Genomic DNA, 18,472 nt, shown 5'->3' on the forward strand with positions numbered 1-18,472 from the left:
GACGTAAGAGCGGAAATGACGGCACGAGCTGCGGCTAAGATGCCTCAAATGAAGCTGAGGTGTCCGCGATACTTCATCAGTTCGTCGGTCAAAAGATCCTGAAATGTTGCGACGCTCAGGTCCATGGACAGGTGAGGAGACGAGTCAATAAATACGGTAAAAGGAAGGATCATTTAAAGAACAGAATTTCGCAAAAACGCAGTAAAACGGTGAACGGTGCTACTGCAGACGAGCAGCTAACGGTCACCCCTCATTTAACGTCAGTGTGAACGGTTGTTACGTAGTGGCGACCGAACGTGAGGACCAGACAAAATGTCCTCGCTTCATGTGGTTAAAGGTTTTTTTTTGGCCTCCACACAATTTGAAGTTCTCATAAGAACACACACAAACATTCTGGCGCTCTGGAGTTAAAACCTTAGCTACTTAAACTAAACCAGGGTCATTTTGATGAGATGCAGGTGCTGTGGTGCGGTGCGGTGCTGATTGGGGAAACCCATGAGATTAACATTAGTAAAATATAGCCAGCAGTGAAACCTCTACAAAACAACTACTTATACGGAGTTATTAATTGAAGTGCTTCCACTGTTTTCGCGTACCATCACTGTGTGTCCAGGTCAAGAACGCTGAGAGCCAGAAGGCTTTGTGCTTCAGCGGAGAAACCACGATAGTTACATGGATCCAGCGCGGATGAGAACAACATGAGGGGGCCTCTTTCACGCTTGGCAAAACACAGGTGAAGTTCACACAACACAAAGGGCCCTACTATTCTCTGTGAACTGTAGTGCTTACATGCATACGGTTTACCTTTTGGGCTGTCACTTGGTGAGCCGGTGGTATTTCCTCCGTCTGACACAGCCGCTGGACGGAAATACAGCGGCAGGGTCCGCAGATGGTTTATGAGACTGCAGCTTGCAATCGAAACAATATTTGAGAAAATTCTGCCCTCCAATTGAAGTTATACATGTAGTATACAAGTAGTAGTTCAACTCCCAATCACATTATCTGGCTGTGTTATTCTGACCACAATTATATGGCGCTACCAAAGTCTGGTTTTAGTAGAAGTAACACAATAATTTGTACATATGTAAATGTACTGAATGTAAATTGAGGCTTATATGCAAAGTATTCTTTTGCATGGCAGGAAGTCTAAGCATTTCAATTTTCCTGATCAAAGCTTAGGCCTCTCAACTGCAGATGGGAATCCAAGAAAATATGACCTCATCACATCTAAAGTCACAAGAAGGAGAAGAAATATTATTGGAGGTTATTCAACACGAAGCATGCATTGTATAAATCACAAATTGTTTAAATTGTATCAGATACAACCCAAAAGGAGTTGATTTAGTACTTGACAATTTAGACAATTTGTCCAATCCAATCCAAACTTTATTTGTTAAGCACGTTGAACAAACTACAGTGGACCAAAATGCTTTACAGAATAAATAAAAGATGTAAGTAAAAGGTTAAAAATGAGTTAAAACAGCTTAAAATAAATTAAAAATCCTAAAAAAACACAGAAAGAAATAACAGCCATACAATAAAATCAGTTCAAATTCAAATTAAAAAAATAATAAAAATCAACGTCTCACAAAGTGTCAAAGGCCAAAGACAAAAGTTGAGTTTTAAAGGGGACATATTATGCAAAATCAACTTTTTAACCATTTTAATACTTATATTTGGGACTCTGGAGGCCCTACCAGTCGCCAAAGTGTGGAAAAAGAATACTCAGCCATGTTTTCGTGGTCCCCCTTAGCGTAAGTATAGGCGATAAAACACTCGATGTTGAATTCCCTGCGCTTATGACGGCAGCATGCGCATTTCACCGCAAATGTTACCGCCCCAACAGTAAGTTTACTTGGAGAGCTCCACCTTAGCTCCACCTTATCCCTGCGAGAGTGCAGACGAGGGAGGAAGAGCGGTATTATGTCAACGCGGAGGGACAAGTGTGCTGTTGGTGGCTGCACGGTGGAGCACAGTGTTTTACAGAGGATTTTATATATGAAGCTAATGTGCCGGATAAAGTCAGCAAACGTGTGTTCGCACCACTTCACATCAGACAGCGGTCGCCGTATTTAATCAGCGAACGTATTTACAAACACACACATTCTTAAGAAAAGGTCACATAGAGCTCATAACTGACCATTCTGACACGTCCTAATTGAGGCAGCTGGCCAATATTGTTTATATTGTAAAAACCACTCAGTGACGTTTTTCCACATTAGCCCTAGAAGATTAGCCCTAATGCCTAAGTTGAAGTATTCCAAGGTCAGTTTACAGGACATGATACTCAATCTTTTCTATTCAACTCAGAGGTGGAGGTATGAGTGTAAAGTTCTCACAAACAGTGGTGGAGGCCTCCACACAGACAGTCTGTGGGGCATTAAGAACCAAGTTAATGGTGTCAAACAAAAACTCGAGTCTTGTGACTGTTTGACAGGATAATGTCAGAGAAATGGTTTCTTTTGCGTCTTTCACATTTGTCTGATAGTGACGCCAGCAGTCCCTTAATGTTTGGAAACACACCTGCAGTTGGTCCTTCTTCCACTTGTGCTCTGCTCTACAGCACTTGCGTCTGACAGCATGAGTCCTTTCATTCTGCCAGGGCTCAGACTTAGTTTTAGGCTGCCTGGTTTTTAGTGGAGCTACGGCGTCCAAAACAGTTTGGCAGGTGGAGTGAAACCATGAGCTCAGCTCCTCTGTATCACACACAGACTCAGGAAAAACACTCCTGGTGGCAGAGGTAAGCTGGGATCTCCGATAGGAGCGGAGGCAAGGTTTTATGCCCATCATGTGCCCACAAATTTACTAAATCTTTCATTTGTAGTCGAAGATTCAGCAGTGTTTGGCGATCGTACACCAGTAGAGTTGACATTCAGAGCTAAAAGTGACACAAACAGCATTGGGAGCAAAAGAGAGATATAGGATGATTCACTGTAGCTGCAATCATCAAAAATGTTGAACATTTTAAAATGGAGATGATATATATGGCCATTCATCATTTTATTTGTGATGAATTAAATGTATACATATAAAGGGGGGCTATGCTCAGACTGAGTTAAATTATTTAATCACATAACTTCTGAATAATTGTTATACTTGAAACATTTCTGACAGCATTCATGAACTGACTAATGGTTATCTTATTTTTGCATAATTTACTCAACGTGAATTCCTGCCAGGATAACATCTGAGGTGGAGGGGGACATGTGAGCTGGGCTGTTGAACACCATGCATTTTTCTGTCAGAATACAATGACCTTAAGCTAAATGTTTGATAAGATTGCTCGTATTACCACCTTTACAAGCAAAAGTCTTATTGCACTTGTTGCAATGACTATTATCGGCGTAAATTCTGGACAAACTTTTGAATGTTTTGAAGTGTGGAATGAAATCAAGGGATTTTTAGGCAAAATAAAAACTTAACGTTTCAAGGTAGAAGCTGCAATCACTTTATGACAAGTGCAAATTAGCATTTTATGGGTTGTACTGACCTATTTAAAGTTATTCAAGCAAGTAAAAAGGATTGGGTGAGGTATAATCTTCCAAATGTTAGACTCATCAAATCAAATCAAATCACTTTTATTGTCATTAAGCTGTACATACAACAAGTAGTGCAACAAAAAGAGAGAGCGTTTCCCAGGGATCCATCCCCCCCCCTCCATTGTATTTTGGCCATCCCCATTCCGTCCCAAAATAAAGTTCTTCACATTTGATCTGACATTATTAGAAGTAAATGCAATTAAAATACCAGTGTAACGGACTGATACGCTACCATGCGCTAGCTACAATGCTGTAGTTCTTACTGCATTATTTAAAAAAATTCGCCCCAGGGGCCAGGGCCCATTTAATACTGGAATCAGTACTCATCCCGAGAGAAAACCTCCACCAAGGCTGTTAGTTTGCCACACTGTCAATAAACTCCTTAATCAATTTCTGGATCACCACCAAAAGTATAATTTCCACATTCCTCTTCCTGTTCATATATCAAGCTTGTACTTGTAAGGTGTGAATTTTTGCAATCCCATTTTGAGAGAAAAGACTGATCGGCCTCTCTGTTCATTACTTATAAATGTAAGCCAACCAGTGAAACCAGAAACCACTGCTTGTGATCAGACTGGTTATTCAACTTTTTGGATGTCAACACGGCATATTTTTTCATCTGTGCTCTTCCTGCTGTCATTTACTGAGCAGATTCTCTTTTTAAGGCTGCATTTACATTGCATGGTGCAAGTGACCCACTTTGGATCAATTAGATATGAATAAGACATGACTGTGTAAACAAAATAAAGCACATTATAGATATTGTCAGATTAGTTTCAGGCCTCATTTTTATGTGGAAATAAATCTGATATGTGCATTTGCATGTACAATCTAAGCTGAAAGATCAGATATTGCCCTGACAATGCGACTTGTACTTCCTTATGTTGGTGAATGACATAAATACATGTGTACGCTACCTATTGCTGTGTTTCCATCATGTATGGTTTTAGTACCTATTTCTTTGTGCTTTCATTAGGAATAGTACCATTTTTGGTACCTTCCCTTGGGGTTCCAGGGTAAAATGGTAAGGTCAGAGACAAATATCCATTCACTCTCACATTCACATGTCTTTGGAAGGAAACTGGAGAACAAGCAAACTCCATGACTAGGTCTTTTTGCTGCAAGACAACAATGCTAACTACTCCACCATGTGGCTTGTCCATGGTGGCCATGTTTAAACTAGTGCAACTGGAGATTTCAAATATGGGTCACTTTTGAAAAACATTGTGAGCAGGTCAAAACAATCTGATTACTAGGCAACATATCAGAATTGGGCATCAAGACCTGCAGTTCAATGTAGCCTAAAAAAGGCAAACCTGACTTGTCACTAAACGAGTTACATCATCAAAAAGGCAAATCTGACTTTTTCGCTGCGTTTACACTGCATAGTGTGCACGCAGTGCACTGCAAGTGACCAAATTCTGAAGCCCACACTGTGGCTCGTCTCCCCAATAGAAATGTAACAATGTAAACTGACCATCAAAAACAATGATATAGGCTATATCAGAATCAAGATCTACAGTGTAAATGCAGCCTCTTAATTCATCAAGTAGTAGAGTAAAATGTATAAGTAGATGTTGAAACACTGGAAAGAATGATACAGAGTTTGAGGAAGATGAGACGTTTATCTGCCCTTCATGTGCACTATTTAAAAATGCACTGCACTAAAAAAACAAAAGGGGAAAGGTTTAAGAAACTGATATAACACGTGTTAATTTAGAATACCTAGCCTACCCCAGGGCCATAGTCTCATGTTTTTGCAGCATCTCATGTTTCTACATTAACATTTATTACATCTGCTAACACACCACTCTACCACTCTATTTTACTTGATGAATGCTGCTGCCACATGAACAAAACTTAGTTGTAGGGCCACGGTAGATATGTGGGAGAGAGACATCTCCACTTTTGTCAGTACAAATATTTAACATTCAGAGTTTTGTCTTGGTGCAGACAGCAGGTGTGTGTGCACGCGTGTGTGTGTGCAAAGTGTCTCTATGACTGATTGCTCTCTATCTAGAGAGCATTGTAATTTACTTGGTTCATACACAGCAGTTTTAGAAAAGCCCTTCTTTACAATGCATGTCTGTGGTCTGATTCCGTGTGTTTATTGGTCGAGTACAGTGACCTCCCTCAGGGGTGTGTTTAGTGTGAAACCATTTTGCTGTGGTTTTTAATACTGCACTAGCTGCTTGACTGACAATTCACCTCCTAAACATGCAGTATGATTGCTCCGGGCTGTTCAGCTCAAAATTCTGTGCACAGAGGACCAAGGAACTTCAGCTATGTGCAGACTCACCGACATACACTTACCTCTGCTTTTGTTTTGCCAGAATAGACGTATTAACTATTGGATCTTGAGTGCACGGTAAGGAAACAACAAGACTTGTTTCCTCTTTAAAACATGAATTGTCTAGATTGAGCTGTCTTATTTATTGCAGTGGCACAAAGAGTGGCTGAGGCAATATATACTGTAATTGCAGTTGTTCTGAGATACTGTGGGGGGGTTGGCAATGAAGTATGAAAAGTATGAAATGAAATACCATTAAGATAATATCTATATGCAAAGATATAAGTACCCAGTTACATACTTTGGATCAGATACACTGCATAAAATGTAACCCAAATTACATCCTTTGCTATTTGCCTGTTTCAATTTCCAAATTGTCCAAAAACTGTAAAAGCATAGACACTGTCATAGAGTTTCTCCTAATGTGATAGTGATATGACAGTGACACTGGAAGTGTATAAACTATTTTCCCATAGGGCTGGATTGAGAGATGCGAAGTATTATCCCTTGTCTTTTAATGGTGGGACATTATTGTGATCTATCACCTGCTGGAAAACAAACCCTGTCCATATAACTTAAAACTAAAAAGGATAATTGGGAATTATGTGGTACCTTAATTTTCCAACTCTAATAAACCAATCTCTTCAATTCAGTAATAGCATTTGCCTAACCAAGGTTGCCCCCAACAGGTTTATAGATGTCATCATTAAACTTCCACACAGCTGAAACAAGCTTGGCGTTCAGTCATGTATCTGTAAACAAATGTGGAGCAGTTAACTGCTATTACTCACCTTGTCATCTGCATGTGATGTACTGTGCGACATGTCATGCTCACCAATTTACCTGGACTCACAGGTTTGCACTATTCTAGGTATATAAGCCTAGTACACAAAAGCAGTCAGGTGTGGCTGCATGTACCTGCAGTTTTTATTTTTACCATTGAAGAGATGGTTACACTTTCAGAATTTGCTGCAGATGACTTCAGAGTTTTAAAACATTGTATGTGAACAATAAGCAGATTCTGGTGTGAATCGACTGTCATTAGAGTGAATCAATCATCAGTTCAGCATTGTAGCACAGCTGCTAGACCATGTTCCCACATGACAAAAAAAGGAGGCACTTTATCTATGCAGGCTTAACACAAAAGCTGGTTTGTGGCTCCTCCACTGTTGGGTCACATTGCAGCCGACAATCGCATGCCCTCTGTCCTATTTAGTTATTCATGCACAGGTCTGTTAACATTTCTGTTTAGATAACATATGGCTTTACGTATGGCTTCCTGAATTGTGTCCATAGCATGCAACACTGACATGGTATTGTAGCTTTTGTATTGTTTTGTATAGTATCAAATGTGTTATATACTCTTACCCTAGTGGTGGTGGTGGTGTGTTATGGCAGTTGGCATCTTAAATGTTGCATCACTGCTTTTGTCTGATCTAATCATACATGCGTTCTTGCCAGCTTGTCTCTTCTTGTACAAATATGTGATATGAATTTTTGCTGTTATTTTAACCTCCTTGTCCCCTGTGTGTGTGTGTGTGTGTGTGTGTGTGTGTGTGTGTGTGTGTGTGTGTGTGTGTGTGTGTGTGTGTGTGTGTGTGTGTGTGTGTGTGTGTGTGTGTGTGTGTGTGTGTGTGTGTGTGTGTGTGTGTGTGTGTGTGTGTGTGTGTGTGTGTGTGTGTGTGTGCGTGCATGCATGTCCCCAGATGTGTGTTTGTTGTATGTGTAGTTTTAGGTTTGCTGGGCTTGGTGATTGTCTCTCTACCACTAAAACCACAGACAAACAAACCTCTGGAGTGGCACATCAGCCCTGAGCATAAAAAGGTGAGAATAACACAGATCTTTTTCAGGGTGATAGTAAAGTTGACAGTGTTACAGAGTATCTGTGAGTTGTGATGATCTGAGTTAAAACATCATTAGTAACCAGATACTTAAAATACAACACAGAAAATAAGAAACACTTAAGAACAGAGCTGGAGAATAACCTGAAACACCTTGTTTTATATCTCCCATCAGTGTCCTCTTTGAGGCTGTTTACATGCAGCGTCTAAAAATACATGGGATATGGTGAACGTGTTTTGGACTTGGATGAATCATTCTATCATATTGATTATAGTCTTTTAGTTTGAAGAAATTAATTGGTGATAATGTGTGTGCTGGATGCTAACAACCACCATTGTGTAATGTACAGTACTGTAATGAATGGAGATTGGTGAGACATTAACACTGTTATACTGTGTTTCCACCGGCTCTACTCATCTCGCCATGGCACAGTTTAAGTAGCGTTTCCATTAGCATATGGCATATTTCCACCGGTGCTACTCGCCTCGCCACGCCTCGCCACAGTTTAAGTAGCGTTTCCACTAGCATAGTACCTGGTAGCAGGTACTATTTTTAGTACCTGCTCCGACAAGGTTCCAAAAGTGTGCTGAGTAGGTACTATGCAATGATTGGTCAGACTGCCGGCCAATGACTGGCCAGAGCGCCGTCACAGGAAGAGACGTCCCACACACAAATCAAGCCGAACGGCACCAAACTGTAGATCACTTAAAACTACTTAACAATCCTAAAAATGTGGGTTAATCTCCAACAACTACAGGAGTCTGGTGTAAAGTCACTAGTCACTCGTTTGTGTATGTGTTTTGCGTGTGTGTGTTGCGTGTAAAATAAAGTCCCCGCAGTTTCACGCAGCCATACAGTGAAGACTCAGCCCATGTCGAGTAGGTACTTTCTTTGTACCTAAGCCGTGTCATGCGTGCCGAGGCGAGGCGATTACAGTTGGTGGAAATATTAGTCATTAGTCTGTTCACTGCAAAACAATAAATTATAGTACCTGTGTCTTTTTTGACCTTGTATGTTTGATGTTCTTTTTAATTACTTTTTTATTATAAAATTGTTGTAAAAGAAAAGAGGGACGGCAAAAAAATATTGGCATCATATTCCAGCGCTCAGCTGCCTTGATTTCTAGAAACCATCTGGTATATAAAACCTTCAGTCGACCTCTAATTGTACATATATAGTTCAGGTTAGCAGTGGTTACTTCGTGATGGGAAGTAGGGTGGTGTGGTGTGTCGGGCAGCTGTAGAGTGAAGACAGGATGATCTGACACTTTGCTGAAACATCTCTGTGCACCTGCTTGTTGTCGTCTTTGTCGTTGCTGGTGCTCATTCTCTTGCTGATGTTGAAGCAGAGTGTAAGCCAGTTTGCAGGTATTGTAGCTGGTCATGACATGCCTTTGTTCCAAGTTACTGATATGCTTTGTCCACACACGAATTATTTTTGGAACAAAATTTACAATATTCAGTTTTTAATAATGACTGGATCAACTGTTTATATGAACGCCAATCTGAATGACAACTGGATTTGACATATATCCGCCCTGTCGTTCAGAATGGGTTGTATTGGATCAGACTTTTTGGATTGGCATGTTTACATGACATATTTTTATTCCGATTACTTGTTTTCATGTAAACATAGCTAGTGATGAGTACTGGAACAGTGAGAATGATTTAAAATGCTTGGGGCAGTACAGACGGAAAAATTAATCTGACTCTGAAAGTAGCATCATTTTTTATTAATGAGCTGGCTGTAGCATCACTTGAAGGCTTGATGATGCTCCAAAATGGTTGTGACCAAAGGTACAATGATCAAGTTCCTTGACCAATGTGGTTTTTGCATGTTAAAATGTGTTGTAATATGATGACTAATCTGCTGGAGTAGCAGTAATGCGCTGCCGTCGATATTTTTGAACACATGGATTTAGACCACCAACAGTGGTTGTCAACAGATGTGACTCTTTATGGTGGTTCAAGGCTTTTATCAAAAATGTCTAAATTAAAGAGACTCACAAACCTTTGCTAGGCAGGTGAAAGGTTTCACTCATCAGGAACATGTGTCAGGTTGACCATTTGTGATTCATAATTTACTGTACAAATGGGGTAAGGGGGTTTATTGTTGTGTATTATACTATATTTTAAAAGCCAGGAACTACAAAAACATGTTTTAGAAAGCCTCCGTGTTTTCACACACATTGGAATGGTGTGTTTATCTGTATAAGAATGAAGAGTAATGAACTGGTGACACTCCTCTTTGTTGTTGCAGTGTTACAGTAACAACAGATTCGATGCTACAGAAAATCCGGAATGCTCTGTTACTCAGTGAAAAGGTCACTCAACTATACATTTGATTTATCCAAGTGTGGACAGGGAGAGCTTGTTTTTTGTTTTGGACTGGTGTAACTCCTCTTTTTTGTTGCAGTGGAACAGTAATAACAGCTTTGATGCTGCAGAAAATCAATTTTGAATGTGCTCTCTGGTTTTGCTTGCAGCTGGTGCATGAGCATGCACTCAGGGTCTTGGAGGGGCGGTGTAATTTTGACAGCACCAGGCAGAGCCTGTTAACTCGACTTCCTGCCTCCAGCCATCTGACCCAGCCGTTCTTGTGGAAGGATGTGCCACTCCCTGATCACCTTTTCCTGTATCCACCACCGTTCGGGTTCAAAGGCATCCAGGCCAAAATAGAGGACCTGCTAAAGCTGGTAAATACAGCATCTTTGTCTCTGCCATTACATTTCTACTGTCTGATATGTTATTATATGGAGGAGGTATAATAATTTAATGATACATCAAATTTTCTTGTCAATGTGGCAAATGAAAATGCTGTAACACACCAAACCCTTAAACCTCTTCCACAACCTCACCTTGGTAGCTTGTAGTCTGGCTGTTCCTCACCCAGTTTTAAGCCTCCTACACAGTTTTTTCTGCTTCAGTTAATTATACTATAACCCTACAAAATCCCTGACATTGTGTAAGTGTACCTAGAAGAATTGATGCTGGTTTGAAGAGACTTGCTCTGCATTTTGTAAACAGACAAAAATAAACAAATTATATTTGTGAAATCATTCTTACTTTATACCATTTTCTCTGCCTGAAATGTTTGCACAGAACTGTAACTGCTCAAAATATACTGGAATTGAATCAATCAGGTTATGCAAAAATATAATCATGGTCAAGTCCAGTGGTAGCTTGTCAATAGGGGGCGCTAAGGCACTGCCCCATCAACAGGGCAGACAGAAGAAGGCAACTTCTGTTCAAACATAAATAATTCAAAATATTAGCTAGCTCTTTTGTGCAGCTGCAAATCTGAGACGATTTTTACAGTACATTTGTGCCAGCAGATACTCGGCACAACTCCTAATTTATGAAGAACTTAGCAGCAGCAGATCAAAGTCTATAGGATCGCAATAAGGCTTCATTACACCACATTACATATCGGAAAGACCTTTGTGACCTACTGACGTTTTCTTTCCATTCATCATCATCATCAAATTTGTATTCAAGTAGTGTTTTTTTGTGTTTTGCGTGTTTTATTTTTTATTTTATTTTTTATTTTTTAAATAAAATATGCCCCCAACATTTTTTATCACCAGCTGCCACTGGTCAAGCCTAAAGTCTACATTGTGCAGCCCACTAATAATAATATAAACAAATCTGTTTTGTTTAAAAAATAACACATCATTATGCTCCTGTCTCTTGAACATATTTCAATGCCTAATAATTTTATGTGTTTTTTTTTCTGAAAGCTGAAACATCCCAGACTTCTGCCAGAAAAGACATCGCATAAATGTCGGCGCTGTGTGGTCATGGGAAATGGAGGCATTCTCAGAGGACTGGGCTTAGGCCACCTGATAGACCAATTTGACACCATTATCAGGTCAGAGACAAATAGAATGATACGAATGTATGTACCTGATGGTTGTTGAGGGGGAGCAAGGACCAGAGGAGTGTAGATATAGTAACATGTTACATTCACAAAAACCTAGTTGTCTGCTTTTGCTTGAATGCCTTTTGTTCTGGTCATCTTTGTTAATGTTAACTTGTCACTGTGTAGAACTGACAAACCCATGAGTTAATGTGTTACATTAATCAATGACTCTATGACGTGTATGCCACATAGGTTAAACAGTGGTCCTGTTGGAGAGTTCAGTGTTGATGTTGGAAATCGAACCAGCATCAGAATGAGTTACCCAGAAGGCACACCGCTCCACTGGGTGGACACAGATCCGCATACTCTTTTTGTCGCTGTGGTGTATAAAAGTGTGGACATCAGCTGGATTGCTGCTATGATCAAAAAGCTTACTGTGGTGAGTAGTGGTAATGTATGCCTCCTTCAGTCCTGGTATTAACATCCATCCTGAGTGATCCATCACATGTGGACAAAGGTGGCCACCTTTTTTTGTATGTTTAAAGTGTAACTAAACCCCCACTTCTGCAGCTACAGTCGGGCAAAAAAGTATTTAGTCAGCCACCGATTGTGCAAGTTCTCCCACTTAAAATGATGACAGAGGTCTGTCATTTTCATCATAGGTACACTTCAACTGTGAGAGACAGAATGTGAAAAAAAAACCTGGAAATCACATTGTAGGATTTTTAAAGAATCTATTTGTAAACAAGCAAGATCTCTGGCTCTTCTTCTTTAAGAAGCTCTTCTGTCCTCCACTCGTTCCCTGTATTAATGGCACCTGTTTGAACTCGTTATCTGTATAAAAGACACCTATCCACAGCCTCAAACAGTCAGACACCAGGAACAAAATTGTAGACCTGCACCAGTCTTGGAAGAGTGAATCTACAATAGGCAAGCAGCTTGGTGTGAATAAATCAACTGTGGGAGCAATTATTAGAAAATGGAAGACATACAAGACCATTGATAATCTCCCTCGATCTGGGGCTCCACGCAAGAGCTTATCCCGTGGGGTCAAAATGATCATGAGAACGGTGAGCAAAAATCCCAGAACTGCAGTGCCAGACGTGTCCCCCTGTTTAAGCCAGTACATGTCCAGGCCCGTCTGAAGTTTGCCAGAGAACAAATGGATGATCCGGAAGAGGATTTGGAGAATGTCATGTGGTCGGATGAAACCAAAATAGAACTTTTTGGTACAAACTCAACTCATCGTGTTTGGAGGAAGAAGAATGCTGAGTTGCATCCCAAGAACGCCATACCTACTGTGAAGCATGGGGGTGGAAACCTCATGCTTTGGGGCTCTTTTTCTGCAAAGGGGACGGGACGACTGATCCGTATTAAGGAAAGAATGAATGGGACCATGTATCGTGAGATTTTGAGCCAAAACCTCCTTCCATCAGTGAGAGCATTGAAGATGAAACGTGGCTGGGTCTTCCAGCATGACAGTGACCCCAAACACACTGCCACAGCATGGAGGAATGGGGCAAAATGCAGCTCTGGCTCTGGCGCTTTTTCACTATATAGTTCCAGCACGACTCACCTCGGCTCAGCACAGCACGGCTTGACTACATGGTTTGGTATGGTTTTCCATTACTATAGTAACTCCACAACGTGGGCCGAGTCATCATAGCACAGCTGCATGATGTCTTTTTTGACGTCATTTTATACGCAACACAAACTGGTGACTTGTAAAGCAGTTATTTTCAGTATTGAATCATTAGACTCTGTTATTTAAAAAGATTTGTTCACAGAATCGTTCAGTACTTCCTGCATGACCGGAGCACAGACTTGACAAAGTCACTTAAAAGAAATACGGCCGAAGGGGTTGTGGTTGGACTCGTCGCTTTCGGCAGTGCTCTCACTAAATACACCAGACTCCACCGTTAAATCTTAAGATTTTTGACATTTGACTGATCTACAGTTCGGCATTGTTCGGTTTGATTCTTGACATAACGCTCATGACTCAGCTTGCATGAAACCTTGCCAGAGCAGGTACTAACAAGGTACCAGGTACTATCACTAATGGAAATGCGGAGTCATGCCGTGCCAAGTCAAGCCGTGCCGGGACTGTGTAGTGACAAAAGCACCATAATAAGGTGCTTCATGCTCTACATGGTGGAGACAGAAAGGTGACAGAGTGTTTAAAAATGAGGGAGGAGTCTGGTTACTAGATTCCCATGCACACTTTGAAAAAAAAATAGTTACGCATTTAGTTCATAAACATAATGTGTTACCAGGACGCATTAGAGGCAGCAACCTCTGCTGACTCTCTGTAGTTTGAATAGACTGTATTTTTACACTTACATTAATAGGACTGGGTATTGACTAAAAGCTTTTGGATACAGCACCAATATCGAAATTCAGAATCAGTACAGATTCTTAAATAGAATTTTTTTTGATTGTAATTTCATGCAATCCATTTTTTATTTGAATTATACATTATGATAAAACTTTCTGCTCTGATATTTATTACAATTCTTCCTCTTCTCTTTAAAGGAATGAGCTCCGTCTCTGATCATAATGTCCTGCAAAACTTCAGACAATCATAAGCACTGTTAGATCTCAGTCAAACTGCATGCTGCATGGTTAATGGCTCACTGATACTAATAAAATTAACTCCTCAGGTACTGCACAAGCAGACAACTTCACCATGAGCCTCTCTCTCTTTCCACTCCTTTTTTAAGGGGGGACTTAACTAGTTGGACTAGTTCACTATAGGTTGAGGTGAGGTTCACGGCCTGTAAAAAAAAGACCATGCCAATGAAAGATGAAGAAACAATAACAACAATAAAAGTTTTCAGTTCTCTGCTGAAATCAAATTTGAACATTTGACGCTTTTCATAATAACATAAACCACGTTTGTTTTGTACCGTTGCCATCAAAAAAGAACATTTGTTAATGCTGCTTTTGTTGTCATGGCATACAGTTCCCAGCAGGCAGACATGCCCTCACTGTGTATTAGAACAGCTACAACCTCCAGGCAAATTGTCAGCTGAATACCCTTCAATACCCTTCAAATTCAAGGTGTTTGTAAGTGTAAATGTACACAATGAAATGTTGAAAAGACAAATGAGGGCATGGATGGATACTAAAGAAAAGCTGCAGGTGGATGTGGTTCAGTCAGTGATGGAGGATTTGCTTAGATCATGGGTGTCAAACTCTGGCCCGTGGGCCAAATTTGGCCCGCCATGTAATTTCATTTGGTCCTTGAGGCAATATCAAATTAACATTAGAGCTGGCCCGCCGGTATTATACAGCGTATTATACAGCATTCACCACTAATACTACAAATCCCATAATGCTCTGCTGTTGTTTTGGCGTGCCAGCCATGCTCTCTCCTCTGTGTCAGTAGACTTTGATGGTCAGAAATGTAGATTTGAACTGCTTAGTAATCCCTTCGCAGTTGATGTGGAAAAAGCACCAACAAACCTCCAAATGGAGCTGATTAAACTCCAGTGTGATGACACGCCGAAGTCAAAGTATGATGCTGTTGGCGCCGCACAGTTTCCACAATTCATCCCTGACACAATGCCTCAGCGGCAGCACTTATCTATGTGAGCAACTTTTCTCCTCAATGAAGATGACGAAAACGTCTCACAGGATACGTCTGACTGATGAACACCTTCGTTCCATAATGAAGGTTGCCTCAGCTCAAAGCCTGAACCCCGACATTAATGAACTAGCATCCAAGAAAAGATGCCAGGTATCTGGCTTGGGCACATCAGATTAGATCAGTGTGTTGCAAACTGAGCAGTAAAAAGACCTGAATGGTTGATTTATTCATTGTTATTTTATTTTCAAATTTATTAGCATGTGGAAAAAGTTAATGTTGATATTTACCTCAGAAGGCTGCAAATAGAAAAGAGGCATTCAATTTTTTATCTAGATTTTATTTAATATGCCATTGATGTTTTTTCGTTTGTTTTTTGAAAGTTGATTTGCACTATTAAGTTATATAAGCGTTGCTTGTTCCATATTCAGTGTTAAAACAAATCAGTGTAGCAAACTGAGCAATAATTAACGTTTTATTCATGCACTTTCTCTTGCTACTTCAAGGCTTGAATGTTTGATTCATTCATTGTTATTTTATTTTCAAATTTATTATTAGCCTGTGGAAAAAGTTTATTTTGATATTTACCTCAGAAGGCTGCAAATAGAAAAGAGGCATTAAAGTTTTATCCATCCATTATCTACCGCCTATCCTGTATTTAGGGTGCATTCAATTTTTATTTAAATTTTATTTGATATGCCATTGATATTTTTTAATTATTATTATTTGAAACTCGATTTTGCATGTCACTATAACGTTATATAAGCCTTGCTTGTTCAATATTCAATGCAAAACTTGTTTGGGTCCCTATTAAAAGGTTAATTTGTTCAACCTTGGCCCGCGGCTTTGTTCAGTTTTAAATTTTGGCCCACTCTGTATTTGAGTTTGACACCCCTGGCTTAGATGAACAATGGTTACACTGTCTCAGAGACACATTTTGTGCTTTGTGTTGCAGTCTCTGTGGGACAGGCTCTTCTTCTGGCAGAAGGTTCCACATCAAATCCCTCTGGAGCACCAAAGGTTCAGACTTCTAAACCCTCATGTCATCAGAGAGACTGCTTTAGAACTACTGAAGTACCCTCCACCCAGACAACGCCTGTGGGGCTGGGACAAGGTAACATTTCTAAAACCAGGGATTAAAACTTATCCATCTGTCTTGAAAGCATGAGTTATATAAAATGTGTTTGAGTAGTTGTCCCAAAGACTTCATGGTGTCTCCTAAGTACTCCTAAACCAAGTTATTTATAGTTAACCATTGCATGTACTGGAGCTGTGCCCACTGTTTGTTGTTTAGGGGAGACTCCCAGTGTAAAACCACAGCAAAAACGCTAGTCGACAGTCACTGTTGGAGCCCAAATAGCTGTTATTCTCTTTGAATTTACAGAGAGGACAGTTTGCAAACTCAATTTTTCAGTCAAAAAAGGCTGTAACGGGAGGTTAAGTGGCAGATATTTTAATGTACTTTCAAGCTGATGTAGATTTTATTTGTTATTACATATTTATTTGCTTTTTGTTAAGGGATTTAAATCAGGTTTGGCTCGACCTGGAACCTCCTGTGCAGCAGCACACATTGAACATTGTCATTGTAAATGACGGAATACAAAAAACATTTACTTAGAGGCAGGGGAAATGTAATAAATGACAAAAAACATAATAAATAAATAAATAGCAAATGAGATTTTTCAACCAGGTATAGTGACACTGATAAAGGCTTCTGGAATGAAAAACAGCCAATAAAAACTATGGCAGTAATGTTTTCCTCTTAATAACAGTTATGGTTGCTTTTGTCTGCAGAATGTGCCCACCCTGGGTGTCTCTGCACTGAACTTAGCCAGTCTGCTGTGTGATGAGGTCAGCCTGGCAGGCTTTGGCTACAACCTCTCCCAGCAGGGGGCGCCACTGCATTACTATGACCAACTGCCCATGAGTGCCATGCTGCAGCAGAATATGCACAATGTGGACAGAGAGACTGAACTCCTGCAAAGCCTTGTGAGAGAGGGAGCCATCACTGACCTGACAGGAGGGATTGACTGCTCCTTCTGCTCCAGCTGACTTTCAGACACTTGGCTTTTCTGTTGTCAAGTGCTTTTGTGTTTTGTTTTTTTCTACTAAGCTCTTCCTGTTTAACAGCAACTGCAAGACCAAAGAATATAGGCACACAAAGAATGAAGTCAAGGAGATGGAGAAGAGGAACACATTGCATCGAGACTGAAATCTGGTCTGATAGTTACAGTATTTGTCACAAAGAGCTAATTGAATAACGAAGGACAGACAATGACTTGGACATTATTTGGCAATTTGATTTACAAGGTGGGAGAAAACGTTCTGGAGAATCTGTAACAACTTCTGGGGATACTTGCCTTTGCACATATTGTCCCTCTGGACAATCACGAAGGGTGTTTGTTACTGAGTCTTATTTTTCTCTGTCTTCCATAATAGCTGGTCTGTGAAAGAAAAATGTTACCTTTATTTTTAAACAAAGTATTTCTTGTCATTTTCAGCTGCACTAAAGCCTTTGTCATTAAATGGGTTAGGGTTTCAAAGTGTTTTAATATATCATTTTTTTTTCTGAGCTGGATCTTTACATTTCATCCATTTCAGTTGTCACAAATGTTAATTGCGGGTTTTGTTAATTTGAAAAACAAATCAGATGCAAAAACTGAATTGTTAATTTTGTCTATCACTGTTCAACCACAAATTTAAATGAAATGTAGACTTGGATTTAATGGACACTGGATTGTCTGTCTGTGGCCAACAGTCTGTTGTTAGATTTTAAACTTTGAGTTAACATAAACTAAGAGAAAGATAAGTTACATGATGCGCTGTTTGCTTTATATGTTTGAAGATTGTTATCAGTTTTAAGGTATTGTTCCTTTGTTATGATACTGACATGTTCTAAGAGCACACACTGAATACACCATTACACAATGAGTCACTGGTTTGGTTGTCTCATGCCTTCATTACTCATTTCATATGTAGTTTTGCTTAATATTATAGCTTGCCTTCTGATAGAAAGCTCTCACAATAATTATCTTGGTGAATTTCCATTATTGGGATAATTGTGAATGGGGAAAGTTGTTAATAGTCCACCTCTGACCATGAGTATACTGTACAGTGTCACAATGGGGAGCTTGCATCTTTCCCATCTAGTCAGTCCAGGACCTCACAATTTATAATGGGTTCCCACTTCCTGTATTGCGGACAGGTATGGGTCCTTGGGCTGGACCAAACTGGGCTGTAAAAACCCTACTACAATGTATTAACAGTGTCAAACTTTTCATGATATGAGGATTTATAAAACCAAAACAAGGCTTCATGCCTGATCAGAATCAACTTGTTTGGCCAAGTTTGTGC

General features: G+C 40.0%; 1 protein-coding gene across 3 annotated transcripts; it reads left to right on the forward strand.

Annotated features, from left to right (window-relative positions):
- The first annotated feature begins 20 nt into the window (after window positions 1-20).
- st3gal5 (ST3 beta-galactoside alpha-2,3-sialyltransferase 5) lies at window positions 21-18,049 on the forward strand. Of its 3 annotated transcripts, XM_044040974.1 has the most exons (8): window positions 21-131; window positions 614-733; window positions 7,536-7,653; window positions 10,157-10,366; window positions 11,411-11,541; window positions 11,785-11,971; window positions 16,074-16,232; window positions 16,913-18,049. In XM_044040974.1, the coding sequence occupies exons 2-8, from the start codon at window positions 699-701 to the stop codon at window positions 17,168-17,170; spliced, it is 1,098 nt and encodes a 365-aa protein (XP_043896909.1). In that variant the 5' UTR covers window positions 21-131; window positions 614-698; the 3' UTR covers window positions 17,171-18,049. The 3 variants fall into 3 exon arrangements, with proteins under 3 accessions (XP_043896909.1, XP_043896910.1, XP_043896908.1); XM_044040975.1 differs by lacking the exon at window positions 614-733; XM_044040973.1 differs by lacking the exons at window positions 21-131; window positions 614-733 and adding an exon at window positions 5,014-5,907.
- The last annotated feature ends 423 nt before the right edge of the window (window positions 18,050-18,472 follow it).

The sequence above is a fragment of the Solea senegalensis genome, linkage group LG12 (assembly GCF_019176455.1).
Source record: "Solea senegalensis isolate Sse05_10M linkage group LG12, IFAPA_SoseM_1, whole genome shotgun sequence".
In the NCBI taxonomy this organism is placed as follows: domain Eukaryota; kingdom Metazoa; phylum Chordata; class Actinopteri; order Pleuronectiformes; family Soleidae; genus Solea; species Solea senegalensis.